General features: G+C 35.1%; 1 protein-coding gene across 1 annotated transcript in view; it reads left to right on the top strand.

Annotated features, from left to right (window-relative positions):
- The first annotated feature begins 224 nt into the window (after nt 1–224).
- LOC128175411 (dmX-like protein 1) overlaps nt 225–22,099 on the top strand; it is a 41,466-nt gene continuing 19,591 nt past the window's right edge. The window contains exons 1-27 of the mRNA XM_052841025.1: nt 225–408; nt 1,499–1,624; nt 1,786–1,857; nt 3,703–3,781; nt 4,154–4,358; nt 4,708–4,774; nt 4,863–4,902; nt 5,020–5,155; nt 5,697–5,882; nt 6,667–6,690; nt 7,337–7,420; nt 11,149–11,324; nt 11,438–11,659; nt 11,868–12,043; nt 12,665–12,777; nt 13,083–13,790; nt 13,993–14,125; nt 14,260–14,409; nt 14,868–15,093; nt 15,397–15,527; nt 15,680–16,052; nt 17,725–17,865; nt 17,986–19,644; nt 19,861–20,051; nt 20,224–20,343; nt 21,614–21,711; nt 21,933–22,098. Coding sequence (XP_052696985.1) covers nt 322–408; nt 1,499–1,624; nt 1,786–1,857; nt 3,703–3,781; nt 4,154–4,358; nt 4,708–4,774; nt 4,863–4,902; nt 5,020–5,155; nt 5,697–5,882; nt 6,667–6,690; nt 7,337–7,420; nt 11,149–11,324; nt 11,438–11,659; nt 11,868–12,043; nt 12,665–12,777; nt 13,083–13,790; nt 13,993–14,125; nt 14,260–14,409; nt 14,868–15,093; nt 15,397–15,527; nt 15,680–16,052; nt 17,725–17,865; nt 17,986–19,644; nt 19,861–20,051; nt 20,224–20,343; nt 21,614–21,711; nt 21,933–22,098 — 5,889 coding nt within the window. The 5' untranslated portion in view covers nt 225–321. The remainder of the gene's footprint in view (nt 409–1,498; nt 1,625–1,785; nt 1,858–3,702; nt 3,782–4,153; nt 4,359–4,707; nt 4,775–4,862; nt 4,903–5,019; nt 5,156–5,696; nt 5,883–6,666; nt 6,691–7,336; nt 7,421–11,148; nt 11,325–11,437; nt 11,660–11,867; nt 12,044–12,664; nt 12,778–13,082; nt 13,791–13,992; nt 14,126–14,259; nt 14,410–14,867; nt 15,094–15,396; nt 15,528–15,679; nt 16,053–17,724; nt 17,866–17,985; nt 19,645–19,860; nt 20,052–20,223; nt 20,344–21,613; nt 21,712–21,932; nt 22,099) is intronic.

Here is a 22,099-nt window from a genome sequence, read left to right as displayed (position 1 = left end):
TAAAAAAATATAACTTTGTTTATGAACAAGCCATTAATGCAACGGAGTACACATTTATCAAATGATCGGAATTATTAAGCACATTTCTAACGTTATGATAAAAGCAACTTTCAACTATTATTACTATATATCTAATTGATAAGATCATGAAGATTCTTCATGAAATTTTTGCCAATGACATTCCTCGTACGTGTTAACAAAACAAAGTCTGTACGAGTTTCTTCCCTTGAAATCAAAATCCAATATGGCGATGTGTCAGATGATAGTGGTATTTTCATCAACAGCATAAGTTGCAGATATTTTGGTGCTATTGAGACTGATATGAACCGGCACCAAGTTCTAACGGGAGCATGCAACGCAGGAGACCAATGCTATGCAGTTGGGAGCGTGGAAGGCATTCATTTTACCGTACGTAGATCAAGAAAATCGAAAGGAGGTGTGCGATTTCTGGATTGTCAATAATATATTGAGAATTGTCCTGTGGGAGCGATAAAATCAATTTTTGATGACAAACTTAATTAGCATAATCAGCTAAAGTTCTGAATATTCTACGACAGACATGCAATGCTGCAAAATGTTGTCAAAACGACATTACATTGAATTACGTATCGGGAAGTAGCCATGTAATCAGGCTCTAAATTTCTATCAATAAGCCGTTAAATGTATGGGAAGAGAGAGAGAGAAAGAGAGAGATATACCATATCTATATAAAAAAAACAAACCAGGGTGTATTTATTTATATGCTGGATATATATCCCTTACCATACATTTATCAGGTATTGATAGAAATTCAGAGGTCTGTGATATAATAACCAAATAATTGTCTTGATTCTATGTTTTCCCCATGATTTGTAAATGAACGTTTTCATTGTAATTTTTAACTTCACTATGTTGAATTGTTTCTATCCTGTTGCACTAATACAAAATTGATTTTACAGCCATTATAGCTGTTTAAAAAAAATTGTCAGTTTGCTGAAAGTATAACATTCTCGCTGAAATTGGTCCTGTTCTCTTAGAAATTAATTTAAAAGAAACCTTTTTTTTTATGACCAAGATACATTTAATACATTTTCCTATATTGATAAATATCTCATTCTTGCCACAAAAATAATATCCATTGCAATGTTTTAAATTAATTTTATTATACTTTCGGTTATGAATTCAACAAAAATATGTTTTTAACAAATAAGGACACTTGATTTATATATAATCAATTTGTTATTTAAAAACAATGCAAGTGGGTATTCTGTAACCCTTTCCTTTTTTTCATCTGCCCTAAAAAAAGATTTACTGCATCTAATGTTTTAAGTGTGATGGTGTGTATAATAGCCTTAGTACTGTCAGGCTCTTTCTAGCACTAGCTAGTGAATTAACCCTTTAGCTCTGTCAGTATAGCATTGTTTTTTAAACTGAAGGGTCTTGGGTTCCAGCCTACTCATGGTTATTCCTATTCTATTACATAAAAAATTGTTTCCTAACTCCATTTCTATCATTACAGGCCTATGCAGCAGGATGCGATATTGTAATTTTGGCCAGTGATTTCCAGAGGGTCCAGATCATTCCAGGGGTGACCCATGGCAATGTCAAGGTCAACTGCATTGATTGCTCCACTGACAGTGGAAAGGTGAGAGAACAACATCTGAATATTTTGTAAAATTTGACGGTATATCGTATCAATAATTATTGGATATATATATATAAAGTTAAGAATGTAGAAAGCTCAATGAATTTTTGCTAATTCCTGTAGTATATGAGAAGGGATTTGTAATTGTATGAACATTACAGATAGCAGCATCATACCAGAATGAAGTGTACATATTTGAGCCCACGCCACTTCGCCATCACGAAAGCACCCATGTAAGTTGTAATTTATCCTATTGGGAATAAATAATGTATAAATTTGTTCATCTTTAAATTAAATATTAATCCAAGGCACTGATTAATTGAAGTAAGGCCTTTATCGGATCTTTCTGTTAGAATATGGGATGACTAAATGGTCGTGCTTCAACATACAGTGTTGAGAGTCTTTTTAATAAAATATCATTTACATGTATGTTAGGCATCTTGAATACCGATACTACTTCTCAGCAAAACTAATGTTTGAAATATTTTTTCAACTAGTGCTTGTATATTAACAAAAATAGGCTACTACATGGTACATATTATGAAGTGATATAGATCTATATCAACATATCATTACATGTATTATAGATATTATTAATATATGGCTTCTTAACATGAAAATTTAGTATTTTTTACTTTAAATATAGTATTTTATAAAAAAAAAAATTACATACATTTACTAACTTTTTCATTGATCAGCTGAAGCATACAAACAAACTCTTATTCTGTTTTAAATTTATAATACATGTACATGTATTACATTATAATTATGGGGCGTTTCTCTTAGTTTTATGAAGTTGTTTGCTATTTGTGCTGCCTATCTAACTAACAGTTTTTTTCTTTTAGGAATTTGAGGTCTGTAATTTACAAATTAATCCTTTCCTCACTAACATTCTTTCCTTTTATTTGATACAATCTACCTCAGTTTAACTACAAAATCAAGATTGGAACATCGTGGAAACTAATTTTATTCAAATTTATTTATGAAAAATGCCTGCTGATTAAAAAAACCCTGATATTATAAGTTATTGCAAATGAGCCACAGAATTAATTCAGTTTGAATTTTGAGATGTTAATCAATCTAAATGTATAAGGCTGAGTTTAGATTTTGTATCATGTGCAATGGTCACAATCACATCTATAAACATGCCAAAAATATCCTTATACAACTGTCAAGCTTTTATTTTCAGCATTATTTCTCATGTCAATATAACCAGTGAGAAATATTAAGACACTTTCTGTGTTTTGCCATCAAAAATCATGATTATAAGCTGCATTTCATAAAGCTTTTTTTGGCAGCTCATCATGCTATCTGTCAGGTCGCTTGCCATCATAGGAACTCTTCATAAATTATACTGAATTAATTTATTCACTCGAAATTTATGAAGAGATTGAATCTAATTATTAAAATTCAATGAAAAGTGGTGGGAGCTGGAGAAAGGCTCAAGCTGTAACAACTTATTGGTATACTAGTATAGTGCCAATGAATTGTATAGAGGATGGAGGGTGTTCAGATGAGGGATTTAGTGAAATGCATAGCTTATGTCAAAAAGGGAAAGGTACTAATTATCAAAGAATCCGAAATGGGCATACTAACCGTGATAACAACATATGAGAATGAAAATAATATAAGGTCAATTTGTGAAATAATTTATGGGATAATGATGATAAACTTTGCATGCAATATAAGAGAATTCATGTATATCTGTCACATATATATATTCATATATATAGAAGCTGATATTATGGAAGCTTTGCAGATGACATCTTCTTATGGCTAGTGGAACGATATCTTAGTAGAATATTGAACTTTGAAAGTTTTATTTAACATCAAATTTTTTAATGAACATTAGATTGATAAATAAATCAACTGCTCCACCTGACTAGCCCTCCTTACATGTAAGCTCAAAGTTCATTGGTTACCAATGCTTACTGTTTTCTCATTTTTTAAAGAAAGTTTTGTAATGCACTAATTTTACACATATTAGTCTTTATTTATACAAATGAAACACACCTTCCCTTTTGTATAAGTATTGAATTCATTTGTAAACATTTAATATTTTCAACATTATTTTCCAGAAGTTAGATTACAGATGGTATCAGACGGCCAAGTTTGAAGCAGATTGTTACATCAACTGTTTGAGCTGGAACATAGAAGGTAAAAAACAAAACATATCCAGATCATATTTATATGACTGTACAGTCTTGTATATGCATTTTATACATGTTCAGTATACACAAAGTGAAGGTGTGGTTCAAGCACTGCATGTTTACTGATTCTAAAAAATACACCACATGTCTATCTATTCAGTATCTCATGATGTATTATAATAGATACCAAGTGTATAATATATTTGAAAAGTTGCTCTTACTATTATACTGTGTTAACACCACTTTCCATCATCTTGGTGAACATTTACTATGGTTATTGGTTAAGAAACTTCTGATTCATTAAAAGGCTTAGCGAATTATCTTTTAGTTCCTGTGTTGCTATTTCTGTTTTACCCGGTACTCTTTCTGTTTCACTCAGGATCAAGACTACTCACTGGGGGAGAATCTATACAGATCTGGGCATTTAGCCAGGAGCATCATGAAGAAACTGGGGGTGGATCCAAGTCGGTCCACTTTGATGTAGGTGGAGTTGATGAGGACCACAAAGCGGATAAAGACGAAGGGGATGTCCATGATCCACTAGAGGAGATTTCCACAATCTGGATCTGTGTTTGGCGATGCAAGTAAGTTAAAGATTAAGAGTCATATTTATATACATGTATTAAAAGAATTGTTTTTCTTCCACAGATTCAAGCATGCTCAGATAATTGTATGAAAGTAATTTTCATAGATTTATTAGAGTATATTAGCATTGCCAAGGTATGTTTTTAGTGTGGAAAGAGTAGGTTTCTTTTTCTTCCATAGTGGTGAACAGTTATTGAAAAATTAATCAAGGGAAATAAAAACCAGGACAAAATGATTGAATGATTAATTCTTATTAAGGGAGTAGGAAGATTTTTTATTACCAGTATACTCTTACAATGCTTTGGATGTTTATGTATTTAAAAACCCTCTTGTACATTCTATTCATAGACCTTCCACTCCTGTGTATCATTTGAGGTACTCCTGGGATGGACTGCTGTTTGCCTCAGCCGGAAAGGTATAGACTATTATCTAGCATGCAGCCACATAAGAGTAAAATTCCATGTACATGTACGTGATTAAAATTTTTAAAATGTCCTTTACAGAATGATAGATTGGTGAAGATTTGGTATGAAGACAGAAAAAGTAAGTTCCAAATATTCAGTGCTGAAAGTCAGGGATTTAAATTCTCGAGGCGTAGTAGTAAGCGTGCTATCTGTAAATGCTGTGATAATGTTAAATCTGACTTTGTTCTATTCACAGACCAGTACCCCTTACTGAGGAGTGACAGCATAGTGAGCCCCAAGAAGGAGGAGCAGCACTACTCCTTTATATACATTGCCCACCCCAGGGCTGTCACTGGGTTCTCATGGAGGAAAACTAGCAAATACATGCCCAGGTACACAGATGATATACCCATTGAATGAGTATGCAATCATATTCTTATAGTTTCTCAGGGCAAAAATTTTAATTATAATGAGGTAGCAGGTATTTATTTTTGTTGCAAGGTTTGGAAAGGAGAAGATTCAATTTGATTTTTTTCCTCACTGACAAAATTTTTTAAAAATTGAGTTATTCCCCTTCTCAAAAGAGAAAAAAATGAATTAATTCGGTAGCTGTTTGACACAATGCAGTGGTGCCTATGAAACTAATCATTGTTTCTATTTGCCCTATAAATGCAAGACAAACTTTCTGTTGATTAATATATAATATTTAGTAGATTTACAGATAGAGAAGAATTTATTATTAGTCTGTCTCTGTCACATATGTCGGAGTCAGAACTATATTTATGAAGGTCAATGTTTTTTATTAAAGCTAAATTAAAGTAAAATTAGCCTCAGTTCACCTTAACCCTACCTTGTTTAAGCACAACCTTTAGCAGTGCTATTTTAAATGGTTGATTTTTATCCTTTATGAGCTGGATCTCTTTCGTGTTGTAGAGGAGCTGTAGCCAACATGTTGGTCACTTCCTGTCTGGATAATGTCTGCCGATTGTGGGTGGAAACCATTCTCCCCGATGATGGGCTGGTGGATCTGGAACAGTTTGACCCCAATTCATCGGTGGATCCAAAGTTTCACACCCATCGACACAAGAAGAGGTTTCTCCAGAGGTTAAAGACTATCAGGTATGGAAAAAGGAGTAAATCACAGAAAATTGAACCACATTTTTATTTGCTAGTTGCTGAAGTGTGATGGGTCTCTTTAAAGGATTTTTATTTTCCATTAACATTTCAAACAATTTCACCAGAAATCTTACTTTCCCATAGGAGAGCATATCACAACTTCATTTATATTTTGGCAAAGAAGTCTCCAAAAATTTTGAAGGCCTGCTATTAGAAAAGTGCCACAGTTAACAAGCAACAATACTCTACTTCTTGCAAAAAAAGTTCCCATTCAAATATCAATTTCATCAACTTGTCTTTTTTTCATTATTCTTAGTTGATGGATCAATAAGTCTTTGATATTTCACTGTAAAATGTGTCAACTCAAGCCCCCTTAAATAAATCTTAATGACAATACATTAAGGTGGCTCACTACACTTTGAAATATTTTCTTAAATAAGCAGAAAATTACTTGATTATGATAGATATCATAATGGATAAGAAGTATTTGAGTCAAATTGGCAAAAAATGTGCAATTTTGGAGAATTGAACAATATAAACAGTGTAACTGTTTACAAAACATTTAAATCGCCATCTTGTGACGTAGTGTCGTAAAAAGTATAAGCCTGGGTGTAATGAGGTACCTTAATCTCACTCTTCATAACAATTTATATGTTTTAATTTTAATGATAATCATGTTGACATCTGTTTATCTGGTATAATAGTTCATGCAACAAACAATAACATCTTACATGCACAAAGTTTTACCTCCTCTGATTGCTCTGAATTTTCATTTCACCTTTTTAAGATTGCATTTACATACATTTGAGAGGTATGAATTACAGGTTCATGTATTGTGTAGATATTTTACTGTTGTGTTCACAATAGTCATTGATTTCACATTAAATGAAAACTTTCCTCATGTATCTTGTATCAAGCACAGAGGTTTTTTTTTTAAATGCAAAATAAATATGAACGTTCACTATTGCATGCTTTGGTTAGGTTGGTTTAGGGGTTGAAACATTTATAATACACTTTAGATTTGCTGACAGACAAAACTGTTAATGCGAATGTTTTGAATAGAAATACAATGTAGCATTGCTGTAAGGAAAATTAAGAAGTGTTTTCATTGTATTTCTTTTTAGCAATTTACTTGAAGTGTAAGTTATGAATATTTATAATCTCACTCCATGTAGGTTCTAACTAAAATCTCTCTACTAACTCGGGATACAGCCTTGTGGATCTGTGCAGGAGAATAAGAATATATGTTAAGCATAGCGTACTACTGTACATGTATATGCTTAGTGGTTGTGATACATGCAGTGCAGAATTAGCATTCTGTACATAACAATTAATAGATATAATGCTATTTTGTGCAGCACTGTTTATTTTTTGTTAAGAGTAACAGCTTTTGTACATTTTTTGCATTGGAAAGTTTTAAGCATAAAAAATATTCCATTTTGTTTCCATGGCAACAGAAGGGGATATCTTGGGCGTAACGGATATCCCATTAACCGTCTTTGGACAGGAAAGACGGACAGATGTGGTCTTCACATACAGAGGTTTTTTTCTGTCATTTTTTTTTCTCAAACATAAGAGCTTTGGTCTTGAAGATGACTCACTGAAGGAAATGCATTTATAAATCTGTTTTTCATTTAAGATGGTCAATTTTTATTTGGATTCTTTTAAAATCAAGAAAATAGATTTTGAACCCAAAACCAGAGAAGTCTATTATAAATTACATAAAATCAATAAGTATTGATTGTAATTACAGAAAATTCTCTGATGTGAAACATAAGTTAATTTTAAATTAATTGTTTTGAATTGCTCAATATCAGTCATATCAGCAATAGCAGTAATAGGATATGATGAAAGTACATCAAATTTTGATATACTAGGTAATAGTCTAAAAAACATATAATTGCAGTCATCAACTTGACCAAGTTTGCTTTGTTCCAAAATCCCTATCCAGTCTTAGTATCCACACATATTACCTGGTACATAATAGCTTAATGACCCCCAGTAAGAATCAGAGATCATTACTGCAAGCAAGCTTAACTTTGAAAAGTCACACAAAATAAAATCACATAAAATATATTTCCTTATTTATTTTACCCAGGAATCTTGTAAATGATAAAATAGTATCATGATAGGCCACTTTTAAAAAGATGTTTGTGTGCCCTCTCCAGACTGATGGACAAAAAATTACCCACTTCAAATTTTTTTTCACAATTAATCCACATGGAAGCAGATTTGTTTTAATTGAAATCCAGTTGTTTGCAGATTTTTTCTTTTTATTGTCTTGCAACTTTGAAAGAAAAAACTATTAAATTTTTTTTGCTAAAACCTAATGTTGAAATACTGAGTTGAGAGAGGGCCAATTTTTTTTTTTTTACAGTGGCCTTAAATTAATTTGGGGATATTTTAACCCTTAATTAGGCCAAAAAAAATTAAATACTTGGTTCTCAGGCCAGTTTTGTCAAAATTAAATGAGGGAGGGAGGCTTTTTTTTTTTCTTTTTATCCAATAAAAAAATGACGAGGGATTTTTTTTTTTATTTAATTTTCAAAATCCGAACTTTTAACAACAGCGCTTCAATATGTGCATTGGACATTGAAATTGAAAACATTTACTTTCTAGTTTTCTTTCTTTTCTCTCTAGCATTTTCTACATTTTTTCATAAAAACTTCTTTCTCTCAAAGTATCAATATGTGGGTCAATGGTCCAAATGCAGTTTGTTATGGTTTGAATCAGTGTTTTGCCTTGGTCGAAATTGGTTGGTGTAAACCCTAATCCTGCCTTTTGCAGCATTTGTAAAACTCTGTTGTATAACACCCTCTTGTTGTTAACGATATCTCCATCTGCTGCATATGGTTCTGGTAAAGACAGCTTTCGAGCACCAGATATCAGAACTTCAAATGCATTCCTTTTGGCCTTACCTGTCAATAAGGATTTTTAAAAACTTTACATATGGCATTGTAAATTACATTTACAGAGAATGTACTCATAACTTTCGCTATTAAAATCAGTTTTTTTTCTTGTGGTGCAAATATTTCAATGAATATTTAATAGTGGTGCTATTCAATTTTATATTTTTTCTAAAATTTAATACGAATATTCTTTTCTGCATCAAATCATCACATAAAATCAGGAAAATACCCAACTACAATGGTGTGAAAATATGCCCAAAATATCGTGAAATATTAAGCATATATATAAAATATGATTTTTCACACTAACTAAATACATAGTACTGTACGTACCAGATTCAGCGCCAGAATCCTCCGTTCCCGATTCCGAAGGCATTTCACAAGCGGTGCTTCTCTTTTGGTCTTTATCTTCTACAAGGTTGAATCTCACATAATGACCAAACAACGATACTGTTTGGACAACATTCATATTTGCCATCACATTGTCAAACGCGTCAGTCTTTGATTTTCCAACAGAAACTGTTATCGGCAAATCTCGCAGTTTTTCCGGGAAAACCCAAGTCCCGAGGTCAATGGAGCCGTTCTTTATGGATTGAAAGAGTTCTAACATAGTACATCCCTCGGAAAACCCACCAACTATATGCCAGGGAAGCAAAACAGTTGATCCCTTCTGAATTTGGGCCGAAATTAATGCCATCGTGGTCAAACTGAAACAAACCTTTTGATCTGACCGCCATTTGCATTGCAGTGCTTATCTGTTTACTCGGAACTCCAAGGTCGCACACTTTACCTTAGCGTAATGGAGTCGGCCGAGGATTACCGATTGAGTTTTAGTGATTCTAAAATACGATCGGGATGCGGTCGGCGAATTCCGGAATTTTTTTTTTCAGTCGATCTGCGCACGAGAGAATTTTGTATTTTATTCATTTGATGATAAAAATGGGTAATGCGCATTGTTAAAAGACATGCGGGCGGGCCTGAGAACCAAGTTATTAATTTTTTTAGGCCTTACACAAACAGCTGATGTATTTATTATACTATCCAATTAACAACTGTTAAATAATCAATAAATACAATATTTTTTTCATGTGTCTGATACTGACAATGAAAGTCTTTATTTGACCTTTCCCTCTCATTCCCAATTAAAGCTTTCTCTCCTTTTCCATCCATCCCCTTTCAGCAGATATTAGACAAAATAATCACCCCTCACCACCCAAAACTACAGTATGTGATAAAGAAGGTAGAAAAGATACACAACAAAATGCTTTGTCAGCTTTGACACAGACAAATATCAATTATATTAATTAAGTTAACTATTGAATTTGGAGATAGTGAATCCTTATGAACCTAAAAACCCAATGTAAATCCATTTTCAATCATTCATAATCTGCATGAAGCACCATTTTTAATAATTTTTTCTTTAATGCATAAAATTATATATTTATTATGTATATATCAACAATTAATTAATTTTAATCATGTGCATAAAATCTATCAAGGACATATTCCTTCAGTAGACATATCTACAATTTCATATGCAGGCAATAATTCAAAACACTAGTACATGTATAACCTTATTTTTAAATTGCTACTGGTAGATTTGTGGAGATCAACACAACAATTTGACTTTTATTTGATTTTGCTTATGTGGTACATGTTGTTATGGTGGCATTATTAAACGTAGTATGTAATTTGCATGTACTACCTGTTTACAGATTGATAAAGGGATAATAATTATCTGATTTATTGCATGGATGTAGCAAATGGTATTTGGTCATTTACTTTGTTGTAAAGAAATAAAACGGAGGTCATAGATTTATTGTCAGTTAATAAAATTCTTTTGATACCAAAAAAATCATGGTTATCCAGTTATCATTTCAATAAATTTTGCAGAGGAAATTTAGTAAAGATTAAAATGTGATTCAGAAATATTATTATTTTCCTGAATGCCAGTTCACATAAATAAATTGTAATGGTGTGCGACCAGTTCTCGCCCAATACCATTTCTAACCAGTACATTGTGACGCCAGTTCGGTATAAAATTTTATGTGTTGATAAATGACGTCACAATGTACTAGCGAGAATTGGTACTCGGTGAGAAGTGGTTTCATGCCAGTACAGTCATGTAGGTTTTAACAATTTTTTATCTTTTTATTTCAGTAGTCACTTAAACTTAAATAACGCACAGAAAAATGAATTTTATATATTAAGATTAATTACTAATACAATTGTATAACAAATTGTTTATGGGAACTATACAAGATTACTTACTAATACAATTGTATAACAAATTGTTTTTGGGAACTTTATTTAAAAAATCAATTTTTATAAAATTAAGCAATGTCTTTGATCCTGTGCAGACATGCCATACACAAGCGTAAAAAACACCATAAGATGGGGCCAGAGACTGTGATGAGCATGGCCAGCTTCAGCACTGTACAGAGCGTCCATGATTTCCACAAGTACGCCATCCACCACAACGGGGTGGCCACAGTGCTGCATTTCCACCTGGCTGCCAGCATCAACCCAGAAACAGGTGTGGTATTTAATTAATTTTTAAGAGAGCAAGAGACATCACTGATAAACAAACAGAATTGTCACAATAGATATGCTGTTCTAAATGAATGATTTACAATGTTCTGTCAACAGATGTACCACTTCTCCCTGTGATAGGATCCAAAGATCAACAGTTTAACTTCCAGCTTCACTGGCTCAACAACAAAGAGCTGCAGTTTACAATGGAGGCTGAAGTGATACTGCAGGATATGCACCGAGGGGTTCTGAATGTGGATGGCCATTCAGAAGACCCTCAGCATGAGGCATCAGACAGTGACCATGATGACCATCATGTGGATGAAGTGGATAAAAGTGGTATAAAAGACACCATTATTTTGATAGATTGTAGTAATTTGTTTCCCATCAGATTTTAATTATTGTGACTTACTGATAGTACAACTGCAGTCGAGTTTTATGCCCTTAAACCAATGATTTTGATAGAAAATCATGGTTAAGAGCTGATATAAACAAAATCTTGTGGGTACATAGTAATCAGTGTCAATGTTGAAGTTCTATGATTCAGGACAAAATCAGCCTAAAAAAAAGAAGAGCAAGCTGTTCAAGAGAAAAAGTCGCCATTCCCATCGCCACAAGTCTACCAAGGACATGATGGGGGAGAGTCAGGCCCACATGACATCATCCGACATGTCTGACCACACTTCCGAGGGGACATCCAGTCTGAACTCACCTGAGGTACCTGTAAGTTTCTAGGCATGCTGTGGTGGCAGCCCTTTGTTTTTAACACTGTTTCCCAAGGTAATAAAGTATAATTATGTACATGTAGCTTTGGATGAAAGATAGGGTTTATAACTTGCATGATTGTGTAGAGTGGAAAGAAATTCTTATATGATTGGTTCAAAATTGTAATTCTGGTGTAAATATATGATAAAGAATATTATAGAGTAATTTCTTTAATATGTTTAAGCTCTAGAAATGATACAGTCACTTTGTCACAACTTACAAGGAACTCTGTCTTGTGCTCTCTACTGGGAAAGCAAGTAACATATTTTTCCAAATAATTTAAGAGAAATGTTATTAAAAAATGATTCCAAATTATTTAATTGTATGCTCATTGTTTAATGCTAATCTTCATTGATTTAGTCATACCGAAAAAAGCTAAAAAAAATCCAATATATCACTTTGCTTTCAGTACTTTGATTTTATTACTACCAGTACATTTACATGCATGTTTTCATGCTAATATGGGGTTTGTGTATGGTTTTGGTGGAACTTGAGGACTGGTTTTTATTACCACTAATAAACCCTTCATATTATTAATGTTGAGACAGTGTCTGTAAAATGACGTGGATGAAATTGCAGGGTTCAGTGATTGATGCTCTAGACAGAAAGATAGAAACATTACTGAGGGACTGGCACCAACACCCAGACATGATGTTCAGCATTCACCCTGTGGATGGCAGTTTTCTTGTCTGGTAAGTCTTATGTGTAGAAGTCAATCAGGGGTACTTTTCAGGAAATGTTAGGTATTAGCAGGATTTATTAATGTCACATAATTATCTAAATCCTTACCAGTTTTTATGAAGCATGTAACTCCATTATAGAACTTATGAGACCTGCTTAAAAAGTTAACCACTCATATATATATATCTGAAGTGTGTCACTCTTATTTGATAGGCAAAATTGTTTAAAAATTATAATGAATCATTTTCCCTGAGAGGTTTTTATAATATTATTATTTATGAATTTCAAAATTCCTGTTTGACTTTGGACTCTGTAGGTTAGTGGATTGGTTGGATGAATACAATCCGTACTGCTTCCGGCAGGCCCAGGTCAGCTTCTCCTCCCGCCTCCCCCATGCGTTCCCTGTCCCTGATGCCCGGACCATGGCCAGTCGTCTGTGGATGTACTGCAACTACAGTAAAATGGACATCAAGTCCGCCATGCGGATGAGTGAGAGCACCGCCAGCGAGAATCCGAAATTCCAAAATCCACCCGCTCCAGCTACCGGGAAGAACTCTCCTGGTCAGAACGACAACATGCTGATACCTAATGTTTTACTGATCTCCAAGCATGTGAATGGCTCATTGAATCAGTGGCAGATCAGCTTTGCTGACCAGTCCAAGTTTTCCACTGTTATGAGTGTGGCCCATGCAAGTAGAGCATGTGGACATAGGTTCAGAACCAATTCAGCGACTTGTCACCCAGTGCTGCCTCTGTTGTTATCCACCTCCCACCATAATGTCCCAAAAGAACACTACAGAAAGTCGGGCGCCTTTGTCAACAGTCAAAAGGAGGGTTCTGAGAGTGAGGAGGGTGGGAAGGGTGGGGTGGGTGGTGTAGAGTTTTGTAGTGAGCTGATTTTGTGGCGTGTGGATCCTGTGGGGCCATTGTCCAAGTCTGGTGGAATTGTGGAGCTAGCTCGGATTAACTCCCCTGAGCTGTCAGCATTCTCAGATGTAGCCTGGGTACCTACACTGCTGCCAAGGTACTTACAGTGTAGTAAATGCAATATAGAAATTTGTCTTTTAAAAGTATTTACATGCATCTACTTTTGAATGTGTCCACTTTTTTTGTCACTCATTTATATGTGTAAATGAATAATGAAAAATGTTTTTTCTAAGGGCTGTTCGAAACTTGAAATTTCAAACTGATTAGATTTGATAAGAACAGTTCCTTTCAAATTTTAGTACCACTCTTGGGTCATACAGCAATTCTCCCAGTGCCCTCTTTGTGGCCTCAGATGGGAGTGGTTTAAGGATGTTTCAAGCTGTCATTGATGCTAGGACACTTCTTTTGGAGGTTGGGGCTCAGAAGAGGGATGTGAGTATAGCCTTATTGTCACATTTTTGTTGCTTTTGAAGTACAGGAAACAATGTATAATTATGTTTATCAGGCTCCTTTAATACAAAGTTTTTTCAGTTAAAAAATCATGATATATTTGTTTTGCTTTTTAGCCTGGGATGAGTTTCAGCAGCAACACTAGCTCAGGGTACAGTATGGAGGCCCAGAATCCCCCCGGGGAGCTGTTCAACATTGTCAGCCTACAATCCTCTGCCAGACCAGGGTGTATTATAGAGCTGGAACCCATTGCAGACGCTGCTCAGGTAAGGCTTAAACCCTTAAAGCTTAATCATTACCCTGTATATCAACAACAGGCAGTTTGATAGTCACATGTGTGTGTACATATTTTTGGGGTATTACATTGAGTTATTCATTATTAAAACTAGAAATAAAAAAAGCTAAAAGGTAACAAGTAAATGTGTAAATGTTAAAATAAACAATGTTTTTGATGTAGTTTTGTATAAACTGTTACTGAACATATTTTAAAATGAGGTAGATTACATGTAGATTTAGGAAACTGACACATACTTTTACAAAATCCTTTTAAAGAAAAAGCTACACTCATTGTCTGATACTTTAGGGAGACTTCAGCTCAGTGTTGAGCAGACAGCTGTCTAATTATGTAGATTAACCATTTAACATGAAGTTATACTAATGCTGTAGAATCAGCGTTTGCCTGTTTTAAGATGTTACACTGATAGTTATATGGCCTGTATTGTAGAGCTGGCAGCAGACCCAGCTTCTCCACGTGTTCCAGGAGCAGATGATCACGGGCCATGTTAGCGCCTCGTCTAGTGGGGGGATGGAGGCGGTGGTGGATCTACGCACCTCGGGCTCCTTCTGTGAACACTTCTACCTGGTGGTGCTGGAGAAGGCCAAATACTCAGGCTCTATACTCCACATGTGGAAGATCACCATCTCCTCCAAGTCTGGCGAGCAGTGTGAGGGTACGATAGTATTTATGTTACATACAGGGGTAATAGGTTTATAACTTTAATATTTTTATAGAGTTTGATTCGTTTTAGTCAACAGAAAGATTCTGTTTTGTGTTTTTTATGAAAAATACATTTTCAGAAGAAAGACTTGAAAATGTATATAATGGTTAATGTACTTAATGATGTTGCAACTGAGTTTTATGGTCATATGAACGGAAGACTACTGAACATTGTGAGGAAGTTCAGTTACATCCAGATTAATATACACATATACATGTGGTATTTAATTACATAATTATATGTCATTATTTGTAGCTGATGGAAATGAAGACAATGGTGCTGATGGCAATACAGGAGAAGAGGGAGCCCAGTCAGAGAACTCCTCACCAGAACATGTGGTCACCAAACCCACTACGGTCGTCAAAGTGATCTTCTCTACCACCAAAGTAAGACACCAACCATAATATCACTGCACTAAGTGTGCTAGCTATACTTATTTAAATATTGAGGAAACTCAACTAAGTTACATCATATTTGAAATAAATTTTGTATTCTGGAGGTATAATTATTGTTGTGATACCAAACTGTACCCTTGTAGGTGTGTACACAGCCTTTGCCCCTACCAGATGGCGTAGATGTTCAAAGCGCCACCATATCAGCTGGTCACCTAAGCTCCGCCTCTATTTATCCAGCATGCCTTGCTCCATATCTGTTGGTAACTGCCTGCTCTGATGGAGAGGTCCGATTCTGGAACTGCAGCATGTCGTCTGTACATCAAGTTGGGGGACTCTCTGTTGCCTCCAGCTCCTACAGCACAACAAGCTTTGAGATGGCTGTACAGGAGGATAACGGAATGCGCAAGCCATCAACCTCAGTGTTCACAAAGTCAGAGGCCATGGAATCTAGCTACAAGTGGCAGGAATGGAGCATGATGAACAGCTCAAAGACTTCTAGTGTTATCAGTATAACAGGTATTTATTTCTAAATGGTTTTCCTTTAAACAAAAATGTTCAGATTTTGTTTGATGGTTTTTGAAAGATATCACTGTCAAGACTAGTATTAAGGTAATGGTCCATACCCCACTAGATAAATAAAATGCGTACAGAATTTTTTCATATTTTTCAAACGTGTATCTGAGGATATGTTCTTATCAAATTTTACCCTGTTGGCTGGTCAATCGGTATTATAAAAGCTAGGGCCGTTGCTAAAAATAGAACCGATTGCGGAAATAGCGCTTTTCTCATACACAAAGAATATAAGCCTAAGCCTGAAATTTGACTTTTACAAAATCTTTTTTTGACTTATATCCTATGTAAAATAAAGGAATTATTATTTCAAAACAAAATTTTTTATGTTACACTTGCTTATTTATCAAAAAATAGATAAATCTGCATACAAATTAGATAAAATGAATAAATTTTCAAAGAGAATATAAGCTCTTATGATTTTATTTACGTACAGAATTCTCTAAAATTTTGATACTATTTACATCTTAACGCCATTAATCAATTGGAAATAAAATTACCCAAGGGACCGGCCTTTACAGGATCACAATTGGCATATTTTTGGTAAAATCATTAAAATATATATTTTGAAAAAAGATCCGTAAAAATAAAACTGTGCATAGGTTAATTATTTCATAACTCTAAACAAATATGTTTTCATTATTGTTAAATAGAAAATATGATTTAAACAAACTGTAGATTAATCTGTATCATTTAAATCGCAAAAGATGGTTTCTTTGGATATCGGTTAGTATTATGGATCGGGATCGGTATTTAGAAATTGCATGCGTGGATAATGCTAACAACCTGATATATGCCTTCAAGACAAAACCTCTATTCAAACTTTTTTTTTACTGGTTTTAAAGACTGTTCTTATAATGAAGTAACTTCTCTTCAGCGCATGGTTTTTAATTCTAAAAACATTTTTTTGTGGAAAACAAATCTATGCTCGTTGCTAAGCGAATAGGATAAAGATGATATAGGTCAAATTATTTCCCCTTGTGTTTTTATCTCCCTTATGCACTGAAATATAGATCTCGATCAGGATTTCATTTTGGATGTTTATGGACTTTCAGGGATTAATGTTAAAAGAATTTGATTAAATTCAACCTTATAATGGATTGATGTTTATGCAGCACAAAAGTAAGCGGTCTATATTTTCAAAACGAGTACGCAATCGACACAACCTAGTCATGTTATTTCGCTGATTAATACCCCGGTGGGCCTAATTGATTGCAGTTGCCAGGATTTTTGATATATTTGTTTTGAATCAATTTCTATGTCAGCTTGATTTCTTTGTTTTGAAATACGCCTTTTAACGTTAATAGGTCTTAATTAGATCGGGCACGGATAAGACGTAATAACGCGTGAATTACGTCAGACGTTGTTTTGTGACGTATGGATAATTACCTTAAATTGTAAAACTTGATGTTTGTTTAAATTTTTGGAAATTTTATTATTGTCTTTTTGAATTCTGTTAGCCAACTTTTATTTTTGTGAAGAAAAAAATTTTATGCAACAAAAAGTCATTGCTTACCAGTTTATTTTCATATAAATTGTGAATTAAAGTCATCACAAATTAAACTTGGTTTTCAGTATCTTAAATTACATGTCCCATTTAGCAATTCTCTTTTTGTAGGTCATCCAATTGCAGTGAGTTGTGCCTACAGTGGAAGGCTTGCTGTGGCCTACCGATTACTAGGACCAAAAGTTCTTCCTAACAATCCAAAGGGAAAGCTTTTGAATATGTGGGTGGCCATTTATGAGTGTGAATCCACAGGTTCGGAACCTTTTCTGACATTAGATGTTTAATTGCTAGTGGATTTTTTTTTTTCATTTGTTCTCTTGGCTGTTAAATTATCATTAAACAAAAAAATTCTTTCAAATTTTTTTATTGCAGGAGGATCAGAGTGGATTCTAGAAGACACAGTTGAACTGAAAAATGTGACAATTCCTGACCCTAAAGCGGAAATAGACATGGATTGTATTTTCAGTCCAGCTGGTATCAAATCACCAAGATTCACGGAGGAATCAGACACTCCCAAGGGAATGTCTCCCTCTTCCTCCTTAGTTAACATCACAAGAGCAGTGTCGATACCAAGTTTGAGTACCATCTGTAGTGTAAGAAGAAGCATAGCTGAACATGGAAACATGGCTGGAATTCTTCACCAGAAGCAGTTAGTTCAGCTTGACTGGGTGTCGACTGAAGATGGGTCACACGTCCTGACTATTGGGGTAGGACAGAAAATTCTCATGTATGCGCAAGTGTCCAATGATGTCATCAGTGCATCAAAGGAGGCTAAAGAGGATTCTGAAAATAATAAGAGGAAATTTAATGCAATGCAGAACCCTAGTCGTGAAGCTTTGAATTTGCATCTGGGTCAGGCGAATAGAGAAGCTCCAAAGGCAAGGGGAAGACTTACCAAGGCTAAATCTGTCATGATTATAGATGATACTCCAGAAGATATACGGTGGATGTTGCTACGTTCAGTAGAACTAAGTACTGCTGATGGACTTCCTCCTTTGCCTATGCACATATCTTGGGTAAGAGCTGGGATTTTGGTGGTGGGGATGGATAATGAAATGCATGTGTATTCTCAGTGGAGGAGTGCACACTATCATCCGGATCATGGAAGTACGGATGACTCCAGATGTATTGAGGATCCAGAGTCTTCTTATTTCAACTTGGAGAATCTAGCCAGTGTAAAGTCTACCACTACATTCAAACCTTCATACTCAATGCCAAACTTTAAACATCTGAATTCCATGTCCAAAAAGAGCTCTGATTCTATGAAGTCAAACTTGAACAAAGCTAAGAGTGAGAGTCTGACCAGCTTAATTGCAATCCATGACTTTGGACTCTTTGAAGCCACACGTGAGGCACATCCTTGTCTTCCCCAGTATCATCCGAAAAGTATGATGGAATTACTGAACTTTGGTAAGGTCCGTAGGGTAAAAGCAATCCTGGCTCACTTAGTAAGGTGTATATGTAATGGGGAAATTCCTCCAATGAACATGTCTGAAGAAATGGACACCGAAGAGACGAGATGGGGTCATGGAAGAAACCGGGCACTCTCAGTCAGTGGAGCAAGTCCAAATGAGGTCCCACTCCTCCATGAAGAACCTCAGCTGGAGTACAAGGAAATCTCCTTTATCCCACCGCTTCCCATGTATGCTCTCCTGGCGGCTGATGAGCATGTGACAGTGGCCAAGAACGATTTGATTACCAGCTCCACCCCTGGGCACACCACTGCCAACAAAGACTACAGTGATTTGTTCTCCTCCAATGTGGGAATGGATGAGGAACTCGATACTAATGTACTGGGAACCTCTGCTGATAGTAATGCCTCTGGACGAGGCAGGCTCCAATCCACATCCGGTAATCCATCCAATCCAAATGAGTTTGGTTCGAACCATAGCAGGGTTTTGATGAAGCACCTTACACACACTCAGCTTCCTGGGTTGACCAGTGTGGATCAGATGTACCTTCTGGCTATAGCTGATACCGTGGCAAACAACAAGATCGACTTCACTGACAAGTTTGAGGGAGAAAAGCCTGGTAGGTTGCTTTTATAAAATGATTTAATATTAAAAAAATTTAATCTACTTTGTAGAAAAATATGAGAGGCATGAAAAAAAAAAAGTGAATATTAATGTTGAATGTGTTTAAATAATCAATAGTCTAAATAATTGACAAGTTTTTTCCTAAAGACACATTGGGTTTGAGTTAGGATAAGAAAAAAAAGGTTAACTTCTGCTTTTAAATGTTTTCCAGCCAGCAGTAGTGGTGATATGAATAAAGAATCGACGGAAACGATAGATGGTTGTGGCCTCCGCTTCCTGCTGGCCATGAAGAATCACATCTACCTAGTGGGGACATTACAACCCAGACAGAGAGCTGTGCTTCAGAGAACAGGACTCAAGTCCTTCAACCTGGTCTGGGCTTTCCATTCCGAGTCCACAGAGGTGAGTAGTAAAGAATACACATGCAGTGTTTATTAGAAATAAAAAGTAAATATGGGAATAAAATTTGACCTTAAAAAAGGGTTGAATTGTATCATTCTTGCCAAAACATGAATCAGAATATTGAGCTGTTAAAAGTTGAGTGTATATAATATGAGCTCTAATCATTATTCAGGAGTTGTTGTCCCATATCCCCAGCATGCAGAAGGGGGAGCCAACTTGGGAGGAACTGAGGCAGTTTGGTGCGGGCTGGTGGATCGACAACATCAACATCCTAAAGAGAACCATGGAAAAGGTTGGTGGCAAACGATGCCAACCCATGGCCATGTTCTTTAACACTAAACAACTGAATTATACCGTAAATCTGGAAATTTTTACGGTGATTTATTTTTGCGAATTCGAGTCATAAAGCTATAGATTATTTTTTACGTTTTAAATTTTTGCGAATTGTCATCGGCGCTAAAAATAAAAAGCACTCAAATATTAAATGTCAATATACTGACATGCACAATGTTAGCTAACCTTCGGACATTGTATATTACCGCCGCCTCTAATTTTCTCACGAATCGTATATGTTTACCAACTTCATATAGTATCATGTGAGAGTTGATGTCTGCAATTTATATCTTGTTAAAATTACCGATATATACAATAACAGCAGCAAATGCAACAAAACTACCTAAAGGGGTATCTTGATACGGATTTATAGCGAGATAATTATCCCAATTAGCAGTTAACACCTTCACATGCGACAGTTGTGTACACCACACAAGTATCGGAGGGTCACGTGTCAAACACAGGATATGTTTTCCCGTGTCAAGCGAGCGAGAATGAGAAGAAAATGGCGGCATTCAGCGAGAAATTCAAAATACTGTACAAATTTTCGTATTCCGTGAATTTTGGTGTCCCGCCGGTACACTATGAATGGGGTAAAAAAATAACGCCACATTCTGCGTAACGCCGGTACATATCATATCTATGATTAAATCACGCATGCATGCAGTGTCATCAGTATACATGTACACTTAAGATAGACATGAGGCTACCAGTCAACCGAAGATACCGATTTTGAGTGAAGTCCTTCTCCACACGCTGGTTATAGCTTGGGGGTAAATACCTGGTTATATAAACAGGTTTTTTAAATGACCACTACTTACGGACACCTGTTCATATAGTAAGGAGAAGAGACCAGCCTACGGCAAAATTTTTATTACCTATTTTTTTTGCTGATTAATTTTTAGGGGAAAAAAATTTGCGAATGCAGAGCACGAGCAAATTGGCTAAAAATTTATCTACGGTATAAATTTCCAGATTTACGGTATTCATTTTATATGATAAAGTCAGTAGGGAATGTATTTCATTCGTTAGGAGGACCTTTTATAAGTATACTTAATATTGAGTTATTCTTTTGAATATGGAAAGGGGATTATAGCTAATTTATTTGTCAAAGAATTCTAACTAAGGAAAAATTACCATTTGTAAATTACTTTTTCAATTTATAATAGTAAACAGTTTTTTTCAAAATGCAAATTTACATGTATTGATTGTGAACAATCTGATTACAGGTGGCCAAAGCAGCCTTTCAGAGGAAGAAGGACCCAATGGATGCTGCTCTGTTTTACTTAGCCATGAAAAGAAAGAATGTTCTGTGGGGCCTGTACAGGTGGGTTCCTAATATTATTCTAGGTTTCAATATGTAAGATTTCAAATCTCAAAATCAGTGTATCTGCATTGACAAAGTTAATTTTACATGTACCGGTATTTAAAAAGTATCTGAAGACAATGTTTTGTTAGGTTCACATGTCAAGAGTTTTGTTGTACCATAGGCCTGTTATATGTTTGATGTTACAATAAACATTTCATTTTTCCCTCTTCCTTTACTAGGTCTGTTGACAACAAACGTTTGATGGAATTCTTCAAGAACGACTTCTCAGTGGATAGATGGAGGAAAGCAGCCCTCAAGAATGCATATGATCTTCTGGGTAAACAGAGATTTGAGCATGCAGCAGCTTTCTTCCTTTTGGCTGGATCTCTACCTGACGCCATTGAGG

Source organism: Crassostrea angulata, chromosome 3, assembly GCF_025612915.1.
Source record: "Crassostrea angulata isolate pt1a10 chromosome 3, ASM2561291v2, whole genome shotgun sequence".
Lineage (NCBI taxonomy): Eukaryota > Metazoa > Mollusca > Bivalvia > Ostreida > Ostreidae > Magallana > Magallana angulata.
This window is presented reverse-complemented; position numbering and strand designations above follow the sequence as displayed.